Source organism: Carcharodon carcharias, chromosome 20 (genome assembly GCF_017639515.1).
Source record: "Carcharodon carcharias isolate sCarCar2 chromosome 20, sCarCar2.pri, whole genome shotgun sequence".
Classification (NCBI taxonomy): domain Eukaryota; kingdom Metazoa; phylum Chordata; class Chondrichthyes; order Lamniformes; family Lamnidae; genus Carcharodon; species Carcharodon carcharias.
The window spans coordinates 49,987,533-50,005,839 of NC_054486.1; the positions used below are offsets into that span (position 1 = coordinate 49,987,533).

Below are 18,307 nucleotides of genomic sequence, written 5' to 3' on the forward strand. Positions count from 1 at the left end.
GTCTTATTTTGTGACCTTTGAAGTTGAAATTAGAAGGATAGATTGAGAACTGCAAGAGAGGAATGCAAAGAATAATTGTAAATCAAATATATACTGCACAGACTTGACAATATGAAGTATAAAATAGTTGGTTACGAGAAAAACAGGATTGAATTACATAAGATAAGTGGCACGGAAGCTTGACCCTACCCCATATTAACCATTTTTCCTCGTTTAAATGTACCATTATAACCATCTATTGCAGGCTTGTCCAACCTTTTTGTTCGGCGGTGGGCCATATTTGCATATTTTTCTCACTCAGCTGTTGAGCAAATTTCAGAAAGATAAGGTTTGGCAGGCAGAATCACACTCCCCACCCCCCGCACACATATACTTTCACTCTCTCTCTCTCTCTCTCTCTCTCTCTGTCTCTCTCTCGCACTCCCCCAGCACCGCCCCCCCACACTCAGTCACTCACTCTCTCACAGAAACCCCCCCACCACCACTCTCAGCTAGTCTCTCACTCCCACATACACGCACTCTCTCACTCCCGCATACTCACCATGGCACCAACTCCTTCCCAGGTCCGTCAAAATATCCCCCTATCTGGGCTCGGCGCGACCTCACCCTCCCTGTTTGGCGCCCCGGACTCTGGCCCTGCCGCTGCTTGGCACCCTAGGCTCGGGCTCCGCCATTGTTTGTCACCCATACTCGCTCACTAGTGAGTCTATCAGCAGCAAAAGTGGGAGAGAAATGACCTGTGATTGGAGGAGCAGCTCCATGCAGAATCTTCCATTGAAACTCATCTGTTCACCCAGAATTTTGAAAATTGGCGTGGGGAACCACATACAGGGCTCGATTTTCCTTTGAAATCCATGCAGACTACTCATCAATATATTTCTCATTTCTAATGTCCTTCTATCCTCTTTAGTGAGGATTCAATTATTTTTCCTATGCTCATGTTAAGCTGACTGCTCCATATTTCCCTGGCCATGTTCTGTCCCCCTTCTTAAATATAGGAATTACTTTAGCTGTCCTCCAGTTTAGCACAATAATTTTTTCTAATGAATGATTACATATGAATAGTAATGCCTCTACTATCTCTTGCCTTTTAAAATACATGGATATAATCCATCTGGACCAGAGGTTTTAACCGCTTTGAATTTGTTTTGCTTATTCAATGAATCTCCTTTTTTTAATTTTAATTCTGTTCACTTCATTGTTATATGGAAACCAAAAAGGGTAATACAGTGAAAGTTGCTAAAAATGATGGACTAAGGAAATTTAATGGGGACATCAGAAGGCATTGTTACTTTCAGGAAGCGTTTGTTTTTTACACAAAACTTTTAAAGTGAAAGCACTGATTTGAAGGAAATGATAAATTGAATGCCAACTTGGCAACCATGGTCAATGGTAGAAATTGGCCCTCAAGCTTCCTAAAAATATTTTACCTGCTATGTGCATGTCGCGCATTAAAAGGACTTTAGTATTAAAAATCAGATTAACAAAACACTAAATTTACTGACACTTAACTTCTACCAACTTTAAAAATAGTTCCCATAATTCACACTGGGGAGGTCAACTCTTCCTTTAATGTACCTTGTATTAGCTTTTTCTCAGCTCCTGAAATTTGGTTATTTGATGTGGGATTTCCCTAATCAGCTCAAGATGTTCCTTAACCATCACTTTCATATTTTATGCATATTCCTGGGAATTCTTTTTTTAGTCCATCCATACATACAACATCCTGTTCCTTGTGTGATATTTGTACATGCCATGTGACTTCCATCATCTTTCTTTTCTGCAACTCCCTAACCCATCAGTGGAAATCTTTCTTAGCTTTTGGCTATTTATGGGTTTTTTTATCACCCAGCTGCTCCACAGACTCCTTTTGAGACCTGCTGTTAACACTATCTTTGTGTCCGACATGTAGAAAACGACTTCAGCAATTCTGCTTTTTTCTTCTTTACAACTTGCTTTTTCTTGTATGACAATCTTTGACCTAGAAACAGTAACAGTAAGGAAAATTTATAATTGCTTAAAAATGTCTGGGAAATCTGCAGTAGTTTTTAAAAATAATAGTTTGGCAGTACAGAACTTGAGTATTGCTGAAAAAAGAGGTATGCTGTCGAAACTTTCCATCTTGCATTCATCAGGACAGATGCAAGAATGCCAAATTTCAAAGGGAACAGTTTTTGCTGCATAAGAAAAGGGTGCTGATTGGTTGAGACATTGCCAAGAGAGTCCACTTGCCAACCAGGCAGCATGCTGATTGAAATGAACAAATCTAGGAATACCTTACAGATTTGCCAAATGTTAGAGATGTAAGCAGAATCATGAATTAAACTTCTCAAGGCAATGCACTGGCATTAAAAAAAAAGTAGTGAGATATCTGCAATAAAAAGGCAAAATAAAGTAGCACCCTACAAAAAATAAAATCATGTAACACCACATCATCTGATGTAAAACAAGCTCGTGTAACCAAACAAACAGGAAGGGACAATACAAAAGAAGTGCAACAAAAGGCCCAGTGCCAAAGATGTGAAGGCTGAAGTAGATTTGAAATGGAATATTAGCAAAGGAGCTTTAAAGAATGCTTTTGTTAAGCATACAGTTTGGGCCAAGCATTTCCACAATGAGGATCAAATTAAAAACAGACTTCCTTTTCTTCAGAAATCAGCAACCGGAATGCTCGCCTTTCCTAAATTGAAGCTTCATTCACACCCAGACTCTCACTGTCCCCCGTTTGGGACAAACTCCCCTATCCCTTTCTTTTCACCCTTTATTTTCCCCTCTGACCCTCCCCTTGTCTCCTTGTTTCCCGCTCCCTTTGATCCTCTCCTATAATTTACTCCTGGGGCATAATTTCGTTCTTGGTGGGCGTGCGAATACACTGGCTCGGCAGTGGGCGGACAGCCAACAACCGCTGCCGAAACGGGGCCCCCCGCCATTTTGAGTGGGCAGGCCAATTAAGAACCGCTCAGCGGCCTGCCCGACAGTGTGCAATGCGCTTCTTGTGCAGGGGGAGAGGGAATCCTCAGCTGTCAAAGTGCGCTCTTTCACGGATGCGCACAAAAGAGCGCACTACTCCCTGAGACAATGTGCTGTCTCGGAGATTAGTGACACTGTCAAAAACGTAAAAAATAGAGAAATAAAAATATTATTAACATGTCTCCCTCATGTGACAATGTCACACGAGATGGGACATGTTAATAAATATCACATTACATTTATTAAAGTTTATAAAAAGGAAAATGTATTATCAGAAGCACGCTGGGGCTCCTGGCCTGCCCGCCAGCTTTAAGGTTGGACAGGCAGGACCTTTAATTACTTTAATTAGCCTGTCAGTGGCCTCAATTGGCCATTGACAAGTCGGTGGATGGACAACTGATTTCGCTGTCCCCCCGCCTCCCAAAAGATTTAAAGGGATCGGGATGATGTCGGGGGTTCCTCCCGCATCATTTTCCCGTCGGTGAGCAAGCCCCGCCCCCAAATCACCGACAGGAAAATTCTGGCCCTGATCTTCACTATCCATATGCAATACTACAGGAAATCAATTAGTAAATCTAAATATGATTAATGCATCTGGCCAGTTATATTGCTTCTGTAAGTTTACTTTATTATAATAAAGCATGAATCGCAATAACATCAGAAACCTCCATTGCAGGCCTCTGACTACTATGAGCACTACCAGAACAAACTTATTTTTTTCGCTATCCCCTTTCCAAGAGAGAACTTGCTAAAAAATCTTATGAAACATAATTACATTCCTATGACTGTATTTACTTGGTTCTGGAAAAGTTATTGCCCCTTTTGGATGGCCAAGACAAAGCTTGTTCTAACATGAACTTTACTTGTGTTTTTTTTCATATAGATATTGATGGCAACAATTACTTATCTGCTACCCGGTACAGAGGTATCGCCACATGAGCAAGATAAAAGGGTATGCCCAGGGCCAATTGGACACGAGCAATAAGGGGAATGTTTACAAGTTTGAGCTTTTATTAACTTTGTTTTGTGCCTTACCCTTCACAGCTAGTAGTATCCCTATTGCTTTGCCTTTTGGATTGGTGCATGGTACTACCTTTAAAAACCCTGCTACAGGTTGTCCAAGCTGCAGGACAAGATAAGGACAATGCCGACAAATCCATTCTCAGTTGTATTTACAAGGTATACTTAAGTAATATTTTAATAAATATTTAAATTTATATTTAAATGGCTATACTGTTTTTCTTGAGATTTTTGCATTGTGATAATATTACTCTTAAAATTACTTTGGCAAACATCTGATACTGAGAAATCACTTGTTTCAGACTAGCAACGATTTTGTTTTTCAGAAATTGTTCTTTATTTAGTTCAAAACTGAGGTTCAGTGTTACTCTCCCAATCACTGTGCTTATATAAGTTCTGTTGAATTTGACTCATTCATCTTGCAAATGTCGTCAGTTTGGATCTGAATTTCTCTTTAGACAGGAGGAGATTCCTAAAATTTAAAATAGATTTGAGAAATGTTGCCAGCATCTTGAGCCTCATGCTCAGTAGTTAATTTTGTTTAGACTTGTGACACAATTACGGTCTGTGTGTGTGAGAATACAGTGGGAATGATCCTGTCTGAGTTCACTTTCTAAACTCATATAATCTCCATTTGAGTCAACCTATTTTTATTCTGTAATTTTTTTTCGGGAACACTGCAAGCGCAATCGACCTCTATCCACAAAGTAAACAATTGTATATTAATTTCCTTTAATTGGAAGTTCTGATTATTTAAAAACAAAAAAACTGCAGATGCTGGAAATCCAAAACAAAAACAGAATTACCTGGAAAAACTCAGCAGGTCTGGCAGCATCGGCGGAGAAGAAAAGAGTTGACGTTTCGAGTCCTCATGACCCTTCGACAGAACTTGAGTTCGAGTCCAAGAAAGAGTTGAAATATAAGCTGGTTTAAGGTGTGTGGGGGTGGGCGGAGAGAGAGAGAAGTGGAGGGGGGGTGTGGTTGTAGGGACAAACAAGCAGTGATAGAAGCAGGTCATCAAAAGATGTCAACAACAATAGAACAAAAGAACACATAGGTGTTAAAGTTGGTGATATTATCTAAACGAATGTGCTAATTAAGAATGGATGGTAGGGCACTCAAGGTATAGCTCTAGTGGGGTTGGGGAGAGCATAAAAGATTTTAAGATATTTAAAAATAATGGAAATAGGTAGGAAAAGAAAAATCTATATAATTTATTGGAAAAAAAAGGAAGGGAGAAACAGAAAGGGGATGGGGATGGGGGAGGGAGCTCACGACCTAAAGTTGTTGAATTCAATATTCAGTCCGGAAGGCTGTAAAGTGCCTAGTCGGAAGATGAGGTGTTATTCCTCCAGTTTGTGTTGGGCTTCACTGGAACAATGCAGCAAGCCAAGGACAGACATGTGGGCAAGAGAGCAGGGTGGAGTGTTAAAATGGCAAGCGACAGGGAGGTTTGGGTCATTCTTGTGGACAGACCGCAGGTGTTCTGCAAAGCGGTCGCCCAGTTTACGTTTGGTCTCTCCAATGTAGAGGAGACCACATTGGGAGCAACGGATGCAGTAGACTAAGTTGGGGGAAATGCAAGTGAAATGCTGCTTCACTTGAAAGGAGTGTTTGGGCCCTTGGACGGTGAGGAGAGAGGAAGTGAAGGGGCAGGTGTTGCATCTTTTGCGTGGGCATGGGGTGGTGCCATAGGAGGGGGTTGAGGAGTAGGGGGTGATGGAGGAGTGGACCAGGGTGTCCCAGAGGGAGCGATCCCTACGGAATGCCGATGGGGGGGTGAAGGGAAGATGTGTTTGGTGGTGGCATCATGCTGGAGTTGGCGGAAATGGCGTAGGATGATCCTTTGAATGCGGATAACATCAACTCTTTTCTTCTCCGCCGATGCTGCCAGTTCTGATTATTTGTTCACTTGCAACAAAATAATTCTTATTTCCTTCCTAAAGTGAGTTTAAGATTTCACTTCCTACCAATTATTTTGCTATCTTTTGCCTTCCCTCCAGTTACTTTAACCAGGTTGCAAGTGCAATATTACAATTTTCTTCTTCAAAAATAATTACCCTTGCCTCTTTCAAGATGACATTCAATGTTGAGAATCAGTTCAAATGTGCTTGATCAAATAACAAATGTATAAATAAAATAAAAATCAGTCCTAAATATTCCCTTGTCCTATTTATTTTTCCATCCACACAGACTACTCTTCCCTCTTTTTTCCTTTTGATAAGTTGGTTTGCAGTGAGTGAAATCTTGCGGTGCAGTGATAACATCCCTACCTCTGGTGCAGAAGCTTGGGTTCAAGTTCCACTTAAGGATTTGATGGCCACAAAAGGTGCAAACAGGTTGATTATCAGCCTGCAAATCCTTCCAATATGTCTAATGGCAGGTGATAAGAGCGGGTGTGTTTCCTGGTCAGCTATACTGCTGAACACAACGGCAAGCTACTGCAGTACTTTGTCAAGGATAATCATGGACCAATCCATGGATCACCAATGCTCTCATAGGGCATGGTACCTGAAGGAGGAGGTGGTGGCAGAGGTTTGCTGTAATTTAATAAATGAACCCATATGATCATTTGTGGTGAGAGAGTTCACTGTTTTGTAGCATTCTCAGTAGTCAGTTTTGATCTTTAATTGTAAACCATCTTTGCTGTCTTTTGTCAACAGGTGCTGCATGGCTGTGTTTATGGAGCTCAATACTTAAGTAATCCTAGATACTTTCCTCTGAACTTATCAGATCTAGCCTCTGTTGAATATGATCCATTCTTACATTTGGAAAGCTTGAAAGAACCAGAACCTTTGCACTCCCCTGACTCTGAGCGCTCATCGAAACTCCAAACTGTCACAGAGGGTATGTACCAAGAAAAACCAAAAACTTGTATTAGAATCCTTCCAAATAATGAAGGTGCATCTTGTAGTATTGTATGGTTGCATAGTTATCATAATTGGCTACCAACCCAGAGGCCAACGGTTCCATCTCCCAAGGCAATTTTGTGAAATTTAATTCCTAAATCTGATCATCTATAGGCTAAAAAATTACTATTTAGCAAATAAATAACTAGTTCATCTCCTCATGGAGCATTTAAGTGGTCCCCAACCTTTAAGTTGACCCTTGATGCAGCTTAGGATGAACAATAAATGCTGCCTTGAAAAAACTCAGCAGGTCTGGCAGCATCGGCGAAGAAGAAAAGAGTTGACGTTTCGAGTCCTCATGACCCTTCGACAGAACTTGCGTTCGAGTCCAAGAAAGAGTTGAAATATAAGCTGGTTTAAGGTGTGTGTGTGGGGGGCGGAGAGATAGAGAGACAAAGAGGTGGAGGGGGGAGGTTGGGGGGGTGTGGTTGTAGGGACAAACAAGCAGTGATAGAAGCAGATCATCAAAAGATGTCAACGATAATAGTACAATAGAAAATTAAAGTTGGTGATATTATCTAAACGAATGTGCTAATTAAGAATGGATGGTAGGGCACTCAAGGTATAGCTCTAGTGGGTTTTTTTTATATAATGGAAATAGGTGGGAAAAGGAAAATCTTTATAATTTATTGGAAAAAAAAAAGGGGAAGGGGGAAACAGAAAGGGGGTGGGGATGGGGGAGGGAGCTTACGACCTAAAGTTGTTGAATTCAATATTCAGTCCAGAAGGCTGTAAAGTCCCTAGTCGGAAGATGAGGTGTTGTTCCTCCAGTTTGCGTTGGGCTTCACTGGAACAATGCAGCAAGCCAAGGACAGACATGTGGGCAAGAGAGCAGGGTGGAGTGTTGAAATGGCAAGCGACAGGGAGGTTTGGGTCATTCTTGCGGACAGACCGCAGGTGTTCTGCAAAGCGGTCGCCCAGTTTACGTTTGGTCTCTCCAATGTAGAGGAGACCACATTGGGAGCAACGGATGCAGTAGACTAAGTTGGGGGAAATGCAAGTGAAATGCTGCTTCACTTGAAAGGAGTGTTTGGGTCCTTGGACGGTGAGGAGAGAGGAAGTGAAGGGGCAGGTGTTGCATCTTTTGCGTGGGCATGGGGTGGTGCCATAGGAGGGGGTTGAGGAGTAGGGGGTGATGGAGGAGTGGACCAGGGTGTCCCGGAGGGAGCGATCCCTACGGAATGCCGATAAGGGGGGTGAAGGGAAGATGTGTTTGGTGGTGGCATCATGCTGGAGTTGGCGGAAATGGCGGAGGATGATCCTTTGAATACGGAGGCTGGTGGGGTGATAAGTGAGGACAAGGGGGACCCTATCATGTTTCTGGGAGGGAGGAGAAGGCGTGAGGGCGGATGCGCGGGAGATGGGCCGGTCACGGTTGAGGGCCCTGTCAACGACCGTGGGTGGAAAACCTCGGTTAAGGAAGGAGGAGGACATGTCAGAGGAACCGTTTTTGAATGTAGCATCATCGGAACAGATGCGACGGAGGCGAAGGAACTGAGAGAATGGGATGGAGTCCTTACAGGAACGGGGTGTGAGGAGCTGTAGTCGAGATAGCTGTGGGAGTCGGTGGGTTTGTAATGGATATTGGTGGACAGTCTATCACCAGAGATTGAGACAGAGAGGTCAAGGAAGGGAAGGGAAGTGTCAGAGATGGACCACGTGAAAATGATGGAGGGGTGGAGATTGGAAGCAAAATTAATAAATTTTTCTCGTCAGGACTTGGAAAAATTTATTAATTTTGCTTCCAATCTCCACCCCTCCATCATTTTCACGTGGTCCATCTCTGACACTTCCCTTCCCTTCCTTGACCTCTCTGTCTCAATCTCTGGTGATAGACTGTCCACCAATATCCATTACAAACCCACCGACTCCCACAGCTATCTCGACTACAGCTCCTCACACCCCGCTTCCTGTAAGGACTCCATCCCATTCTCTCAGTTCCTTCGCCTCCGTCGCATCTGTTCCGATGATGCTACATTCAAAAACGGTTCCTCTGACATGTCCTCCTTCTTCCTTAACCGAGGTTTTCCACCCACGGTCGTTGACAGGGCCCTCAACCGTGTCCGGCCCATCTCCCGCGCATCCGCCCTCACGCCTTCTCCTCCCTCCCAGAAACATGATAGGGTCCCCCTTGTCCTCACTTATCACCCCACCAGCCTCCGCATTCAAAGGATCATCCTCCACCATTTCTGCCAACTCCAGCATGATGCCACCACCAAACACATCTTCCCTTCACCCCCCTTATCGGCATTCCATAGGGATCGCTCCCTCTGGGACACCCTGGTCCACTCCTCCATCACCCCCTACTCCTCAACCCCCTCCTATGGCACCACCCCATGCCCACGCAAAAAATGCAATACCTGCCCCTTCACTTCCTCTCTCCTCACTGTCCAAGGACCCAAACACTCCTTTCAAGTGAAGCAGCATTTCACTTGCATTTCCCCCAACTTAGTCTACTGCATCCGTTGCTCCCAATGTGGTCTCCTCTACATTGGAGAGACCAAACGTAAACTGGGCGACCGCTTTGCAGAACACCTGCGGTCTGTCCGCAAGAATGACCCAAACCTCCCTGTCGCTTGCCATTTCAACACTCCACCCTGCTCTCTTGCCCACATGTCTGTCCTTGGCTTTCTGCATTGTTCCAGTGAAGCCCAACGCAAACTGGAGGAACAACACCTCATCTTCCGACTAGGGACTTTACAGCCTTCTGGACTGAATATTGAATTCAACAACTTTAGGTCGTAAGCTCCCTCCCCCATCCCCACCCCCTTTGTTTCCCCCTTCCCCTTTTTTTTCCAATAAATTATAAAGATTTTCCTTTTCCCACCTATTTCCATTATATATATAAAAAAAAAACCCACTAGAGCTATACCTTGAGTGCCCTACCATCCATTCTTAATTAGCACATTCGTTTAGATAATATCACCAACTTTAATTTTCTATTGTACTATTATCGTTGACATCTTTTGATGATCTGCTTCTATCACTGCTTGTTTGTCCCTACAACCACACCCCCCCAACCTCCCCCCTCCACCTCTTTGTCTCTCTATCTCTCCGCCCCCCACACACACACCTTAAACCAGCTTATATTTCAACTCTTTCTTGGACTCGAACGCAAGTTCTGTCGAAGGGTCATGAGGACTCGAAACGTCAACTCTTTTCTTCTCCGCCGATGCTGCCAGACCTGCTGAGTTTTTCCAGGTAATTCTGTTTTTGTTTTGGATTTCCAGCATCCGCAGTTTTTTTGTTTTTATAATAAATGCTGCCTTGTCTGTTTCCCACAATTCAAGAACAGATTTTTTAAAATCTTGCCCATAGCAGTTTAATGTGTCACCTGTGTACAGTTTTATTTTGATTTTGAAAAAAAAATCCTCTATTTTCTTGTTTAACACTGCTGTTACCTAAGCACAGATATAAATAACTTGAAACTTTATTTTCAAAAGATGCATTTCCCAATTCTGATAGAATCATAGAATGATTGCAGTACAGGAGGAGACCATTTGGCCTATCATGTCTGTGCCAACTCTCTACAAGAGCAATTCACCAAGTGCCCCTTCTCCATCTTTTTCCTGTAGCCCTACAAATTTTCCCTCATCACATAATTGTCCAATTCTTGAAAGCCATGATTGAACCTGCCTCCAGTGCCCTTGGGTGGTGCATTCCAGATCCTAATGACTCACTGCATAAAAGAGTTTTTCCTCATAATGCCATTGCTTTTTTTCCAATCACCTTAAGTAGGTGTCCTCTGGCTTTCGATCCTTTCACCAATGGGAACAGTTTCTCCTTCTCTACTCTGTCTAGACTTCTAATGATTTTGAACACTTTTATTAAATCTTTACTCAACCTCCTGTTCTCCAAGGAGAACAGTCCCAGTTTCTCCAGTCTGTCTGTGTACCTGAAGTTCCTTATCCTTGGAACCATTCTCATGAACCTTTTCTGCACCCTCTCTAGTACCTTATAAAGACTCTGGAAGAGTTCCTACAGATTGGAGGGTAGCTAATGTAACCCAACTATTTAAAAAGGGAGGTAGAGAGAAAGCAGGGAATTATAGACCAGTCAGCCTGACATCAGTAGTGGGGAAAATTCTAGAGTCCGTTATAAAAGATTTAATAGCTGAGCACTTGGAAAACAGTGACACAATTGGACAGAGTCAGCATGGATTTACGAAAGAGAAATCATGCTTGACAAATCTGGAATTTTTCGAGAATGTAACTAGTAGAGTTGATGAGAGGGAGCCAGTGGATGTGGTTTATTTGGACTTTCAGAAGGCTTTCGACAAAGTCCCACATAAGAGATTAGCGTGTAAAATTAAAGCGCATGGGATTGGGGCTAGTGTATTGAGATGGATAGAAAACTGGTTGGTAGACAGGAAACAAAGAGTCGGAATAAACAGGTCTTTTTCCGAATGGCAAGCAGTGATTACAGGGGTACTGCAGGGATCGGTGCTGGGACCCCAGCCATTCACAATATATATTAATGATTTAGATGAGGGAACTAAATGTAACATCTCCAAATTTGCAGATGACACAAAGCTGGGTGGGAGGGTGTGCTGTGAGGAGGATGCAAAGATGCTTGTGTGATTTGGACAAGCTGAATGAGTGGGCAAATGCATGGCAGATGCAGTATAATGTGGATAAATGTGAGGTTATCTACTTTGGTAACAAAAACAGGAAGGCAGATTATTATCTGAATGGCTATAAATTGAGAGAGAGGAATGTGCAACGAGACCTGGGTGTCCTCGTACACCAGTCACTGAAGGTAAGCATGCAGGTGCAGCAGGCGGTGAAGAAGGCAAATGATTTGTTGGCCTTCATAGCAAGAGAATTGTGTACAGGAGCAGGGATGTCTTGCTGCAATTATGCAGGGCCTTGGTAAGACCACACCTGGAATATTGTGTGCAGTTTTTGTCTCCTTATCTAAGGAAGGATGTTCTTGCTATAGAGGGAGTGCAGCAAAGGTTTACCAGACTGATTCCTGGGATGGCGGGACTGACATATGAGGAGGGATTGAGTCGGTTAGGATTACATTCGCTGGTGTTCAGAAGAATCAGGGGGACCTCCTAGAAACCTATAAAATTCTAACAGGACTAGACAGGGTGGATGCAGGAAGGATGTTCCCGTTGGTGGGGGAGTCCAGAACCAGGGGTCACAGTCTTGAGGATATGGGGTAGACCGTTTAGGACTGAGATGAGGAGAAATTTCTTCACCCAGAGAGTGGTGAGCTTGTGGAATTCACTACTACAGAAAGTAGTTGAGGCCAAAACATTATATGTTTTCAAGAAGGAGTTAGGTATAGCTCTTGGGGCAGAAGGGATCAAAGGATATGGGGAGAAAGCAGGAGCAGGCTATTGAGTTGGATGATCAACCATGATAATAATGAATGGCGGAGCAGGCTCAAAGAGCTGAATGGCCTCCTACTCCTATTTCCTATGTTTCTTTGCCCTTCCTAAAGTGTGATGCCCACAACTGGACACACTACTCCAGTTAAGGCTGAACCAGTGTTCTATACAGGTTTATCATAATGTCCTTGCTTTTGTGCTCCTATACCCTTTGACATAGAAACATAGAAAAATAGAAGCAGGAGGAGGCCAGTTGGCCCTTCAAGCCTGCTCCACCATACAATGTGATTGTGGCTGATCCTCTCTCAATGCCATGCTCCCACTCTCTCCCCTTACCCCTTGATGGTTTCATGGTTCATGTTCATATTTTGAAGGTAACATAGAGTTCTGGGCAGATTAAAGATTTAATGTAGAAGGTGGGATAAATGCACCTAAAGCAGAGCTTGGAGTCTATTACGTTTAAATGGTTGGAGCCATGTTGACTTAAGGGGTTAACAGCTAGAAAGGTGAGATCCTAAAACAGCATAGAGTGGTGGAGTGCTGGAGACGTGATGTCTACACTGCTTGCGAAGTAGTGCAGTTCAGAGTGATGTGTTTTGGAGGTTAGAGCTAAATTAAGTTGAAAACATTCAATGAACCCTGAGAGGCCACGTTGCCATGGAAATGGGTAGAGCTTAAGAAGGTTCTCTGGTTTCAGTTTATCTGTGTGTTTGCTGGGAGAGGTTAGTTGCAGTTTCGACCTTGTGTAGTTTGCAGCTCATGGAGAAGCCCTGGGAGCCATTTGGTGCAGTTCAGGGTCAGAGAAGCCCTGGGGAGCTGAGAAGGTGGAGGAAGGTGGTTGGTTCTGTGCTAGAGGTTTGGACTCGGAAGAATTCCTGGAGCCATTTATAGCTCAGTGCAGCTGGAAGACCAGAGTTCGAAGGAACCCAGAGCAGTGCCAGCTTAGTGAAGTTAGCAGCCTACAAAAGAGTTGGAATTGTGCCGGTAATTGGAGGTGGGAGTGCAGCTTTGTGAATTCTGTGGAATGCAGTCTCAGGAGAAGAGATTGAATCATCAAGGGGTGAACAGTCGTTGAGACAGTCCACATTTTGAATGAATTGAGAGGCTAGATTTTCGAAAGTGAAGAGTTGAAATCCCTCCTGAGGCAGATGGAGTTTTACCAAAATTTTATGACTCTATCACTGATGCCTGGATGGGTTGCTGAGAAAACCCTGCGATCTGCCTTGCTCACATCTGCCATTTAATGTGCAGTGTGGTGTTGTCATGAAGCTATTAATGTCTATAATATTATTGGAAAATATTTTTCGTTTAAAATAGATGTTTAGTCTGTGGGTGTATCTTAATTGGATTAAAGCCAGCTAGTCTGGGTGCTTTGATGTGTGCTGGTTTTGATATGTAAGAGAGATAGGGTGCATTTGCATTTTTTGAATAGAGCATTCACGAATAGGGTGAAAATTGACATCTATCTAGCAGCTACCAAGCAATATGTTTATATTACTAATAAAATTGGTACTATGAAAAGGGCTTCAATGTTAAAAGGTGAAGTTCAAAGAGGCTGGTGAGACAATCGGTAGTGGTAGGTATAACTTCAGTTTTCAGGTGTGCAGAGCAGAGGCAATGTGAGATCAAAAAGTAGCGTTAAGCATCCAACTGGTTCCACAGGAGCCAAATGAAAAGAATCAAATTTTGAATTCGTACGGTGAAAATGCTTTGCCTGGTGTTTGGCTAAGTCTATAGGTTGCTATTGCCTTATTGGAGATTAGTTTGGGAATTTGTTAAAAGATATGATAGTAATTTGTAGCCATGTGTATATTTATTTTAATCTGTGTAAATTAATAAAATGTTTCCTTTAGTTTAATGTAAAACCTTGAGAACTGGTGGTCTGATTCCTGAATTTAGAGTTGCATTTCAAACATAACACTTAAAATTATAGGTTATGACAGTTGTTTAAAGTTTCCCTCTTGGATTTTTAAATAACTCCACTTTACCAACTGCATCGGGTCATACAGATATGTACAGGTTCATAAAGGTTCAGTTTGCCTGTTAATTCATATTTACCTCATGTTAATTCTGAATATTAGAGTATAAGATAGGTATTGTAAATGGTTTTAATTTTCTGACTTTGTATAGTAAAATTAATTAAGTTCATTTAAAACTGTGGGATCTTATGGCTTTATTCTTCTGGTGGGTAATTGGGCTTTCAAACTTTGTCTACTTCAAACAAAGAGGTAGGTGGTGCAGACATCTTTGCAATTCTGGGCACAGTCGACGTAATCAGTCAGGTGCCATTGCATGTGAGTGTTGCCTTGACATTTTGTGCTTGTTCTTCTGGCAGGACAGGGTAGTGATAATGATAAGCCCATGTCCTGAGCTTTTGGGAATGAGAAGAATGCCTTTGAAGTTGACATTTCCAATTCCTTCCCTGCCAATAGTTCCATTCCAGAGATTGGATTCTCTTCCAACTCTGGCATTGGAGTGTAAGAGAAGGGTAAGCCTGTCCCCCTTTGGGACACCACAGAGCTCGGTCAAGTTTAGCAAAAAAACCTTCCTTGGTTTCGTTGCCGGCATGCAGAGTGTGTGTGTGTGTGTGTGTGTGTGTGTGTGTGTGTGATGGGGGGTGGGGAGGAGAGTGTGCGTGTGTGAGGGAGGGTGAGGAGTATGGGCGTGTGTGTAGGGGGGGTGGAGTGTGGAGGGGGGAGAGGAGTGTGGGCGTGTGTTGCATCTCCCCTCTGGCCCCCCCCCCCCCCCTCCCACTCTTCCTCTCCTCCACTCTTCCCTGCCCCCCAAACCCCAGAGTGCGCACACATGGTGTGGGGAAGTGATTGTGTGACCAGCCAGTGCTCATTTATTTATTTAGAATACATTGGTAATGAAAGCCATCTGGCATGGCTCTGATAGAAGCATACACTGAACACATCTGGACTTTATAAACCAGTAAATCACTATAGCAGACCCGGTGTTAGTGGTTATGGGATCACAAGTAAATGGCGAGATCACTGTACATATTAATGGTGGAGAAACTTGTACAATATGCCTTTCAGCTTTGGTCATCCAATTTCTCAAGAAGAAATTAGACTTGATAGAAATAATCCGAGTCACCAGGCTGACTCCTAGGCTGTGGATGACTAATCATTTATGCTCAAGTAGTTAACTCATTCCCGTTTGAGGGAGAAATGTCAAAATAACTAAACGTGAACTTCAGTGAGCACAGGACTGTATGACACAAGTAAAAAATTCACAAACCAAGAAAGAGATTGGAAACCACTACCACCACCACCAACCCTCACGCCGCACCCACCCCTGGAAACAGTTAATTTGGATCATTTAACATCTTTAAAATATAAAAACAAAAAAACTGCGGATGCTGAAAATCCAAAACAAAAACAGAATTACCTGGAAAAACTCAGCAGGTCTGGCAGCATCGGCGGAGAAGAAAAGAGTTGACGTTTCGAGTCCTCATGACCCTTCGACAGAACTAGTCATGAGGACTCGAAACGTCAACTCTTTTCTTCTCCGCCGATGCTGCCAGACCTGCTGAGTTTTTCCAGGTAATTCTGTTTTTATCTTTAAAATATAGCCTGACTGATAACTCTGGTACACAGAGTTAAGGCTTCTAAACACATTAATAGCACTGTTTTTCTCTCATGGGAAGTAAAGTGCCCTTTAAGGGGATCAACAGTTGGTAGTGGGAAAAGCCTGTGATAGGGTAATCAGACATGGACTTAGGCTGGAATAACAGTGATGTTGCTGCTTGCCCTGAGTTTATAGTTTTTTATCCCCAAACTTTCTTCTTTTCCCTCAGTTTTTCTCTAAGCTTTATTTCTCAGCTGGTGAAATTTTATACGCTAACAACTTTTTCAAATTTAACTTTAGGGTGTGAATTATTTTCTCACTTGCAATTTTAAAGCTGATAGCAGGTCAGTATAGAATGTATGAAACTCATTAAAGCCCAATAGTATGTCAGCCATGTAGTCATTGGCAGCCCAGAAACCCAGATTTGTATGAATGAGTAAATTCTTCTAGCATGAGCTAAGGGTTAATATGCTCATTTAGGTTGTCCCTTGAGATTTGACAGTACAAAAAAGGTGTAGTGGATATACCAAGCAACGACAGGTCAGTCGTCTAATGTCTGTGAAAGAAGTATGAAGCACTCCCACAAAAAGCAGTAGCTGCTAACTTAAATAATTTTAAATGATAGGTTTTTAGCCAGACAAGGATATAATAGTATATGGAGCCAAAGCAGGTGGATAAAGTTATGGTATGAACCGTGATCACATTGAATGGCAGAACTGGATGGGCTGAACAGCATAACACTGTTCCTGCCTTCATCTAGCCTTCCCTCCCTTCTTGTTGAGTTTAGTTAAGTGATATAACAGCTATCTGTCAGTAGAGGGCATCTTACGCTTTCATTTGTTTGAAGTCCAAGTAATTTTCAGTTGGTTATTTCCTTTGCAGAAAATTTATTTCCAGAGATTTATTTTCTTGTTTAGATGCATTATTATTTTAGTACAAACTCCATATTGATTTTAAGAACAAAGTAAAATACTATCTTTATACTTTTAAAACGTTTCAGTTTGTTTCATATCTTCATGCAGTGCACACGATAAGTAAGCTGTCCAAAATTCTTGCTGTGAAGGAGTTGCTCATGCCCCAGCATTTTGCAATTACATTTTTAAAATAGATTTTCACTCTTTTGAATGCTTAGTTCGGTACAGAATACATAAATGCTTATAGAATGTAGCCCTGCAGAGTTCAACAATTTGTGCATTTTCATATTTTCAATACGTTGTACTTTCATGAAACAATAATCTTGGGACTCTGATATCTAAAATATGCCTAACATTTAGTAATCTCTGAACAAAAATGGAAATTCATATATTAGCACCTGTCAATTAATCATATATTTGCACCTTAATTTATTTTTAATATTCAATTTAACTTTCAATTGTTTTGGCGTTTAGAATTGTGATTGGCACTTCATAGTTGAGTGGTGTAATTTTGAATTTATCCCACTTTTGTGTTTTTTCTTAATACCTATGTAACTGGATCTTTTCCCTCCAGATATATTTCTGGAGAGAGAAGATCCTGATGTCTGGAAGCAAACAAAATGGAAACAGATGAGTTCAATATCTGTAAGATGGGCTTTATGTAGTGCTATTCACTATTCATGTTGAGTTTCCTTCAGGGCACAAAAATGGTATTAGAGATTAGATAAATGCTGAGCCCTTTTGCTATGTGCTAACAGCAGGTGATTTTTCTTGCTTATAGCATCTACGTGATGCTTTTCATTGGAACAAAAATTACTAATCATCACTGCATTGTCCAAAGCATGTTTAGTTCTTTTCAAGCAGTTTTGAACCATTGGTGAAGTGCCAAAGTCCTCTAAACATAGCTGCTTCTAATAAGCTCGGCATTGGATTCAACAAGCATGATTGATAGTTGTCAGTAGGATAAGAGGTAATTACTAAATGCAGCAGCACAGAAGCAAGGTAGTTGGCCATTTGTCAAAAGCAATGTCCTGATAGCAAAATATAGAAAATCATCTACAGGCTTACAATCAAGAGGGTTTGAAAAGACGTCTGTACTAACTATTGGTATTCTTACCTTTGAAATGATCTATTGAGAATTCAATAAATGCTACAAAAACTTATGCGAGATAGAATCTTTTAATATTCTAAATGTATTTCAATTGTATTGTTTAAATTACCTTTAGACTTTGCCATAGGATTCGTTCAATCTGATGTGCCAAAATTACATTAAAACTTGCTATATTTGAAGAATTCAGTGTTCCTTTTCTACCGCATCCATATGATTTGTTCTTCCAGGAATGTGTGAAGCATATTTTTGAACTAAGTTGAGTTACAAAAGCTACAACCATAAAGTGCCTATCAGTTTGTCAAACCCATTCCTTCAGATCTGTTCTTTCATGGGCTCCACCCAAATTTAATTTTCTGCGGAATCGTCTTCCCAAAATTTTGTTACCCTTCCCCCAAAAATTAAAACATGAATTTCACTTCACATTCTACATTTTCATTTTCACTTATCCTTTATTTGTGCTTTCAGAAGCTCA

General features: G+C 42.0%; 1 protein-coding gene across 8 annotated transcripts in view; it reads left to right on the forward strand.

Annotated features, from left to right (window-relative positions):
• Positions 1–18,307, forward strand: part of ralgapa1 (Ral GTPase activating protein catalytic subunit alpha 1) — a 337,589-nt gene that overhangs the window by 200,076 nt on the left and 119,206 nt on the right. For all 8 annotated transcript variants that reach the window (XR_005946224.1, XR_005946225.1, XM_041213937.1 and 5 more), the window contains 3 exons: positions 3,854–3,922; positions 4,015–4,149; positions 6,654–6,837. Coding sequence is in view for 6 of the 8 variants with exons in the window: in XM_041213937.1 (XP_041069871.1) it covers positions 3,854–3,922; positions 4,015–4,149; positions 6,654–6,837 (388 nt within the window). In the remaining 2 variants the exon portion in view is untranslated. The remainder of the gene's footprint in view (positions 1–3,853; positions 3,923–4,014; positions 4,150–6,653; positions 6,838–18,307) is intronic.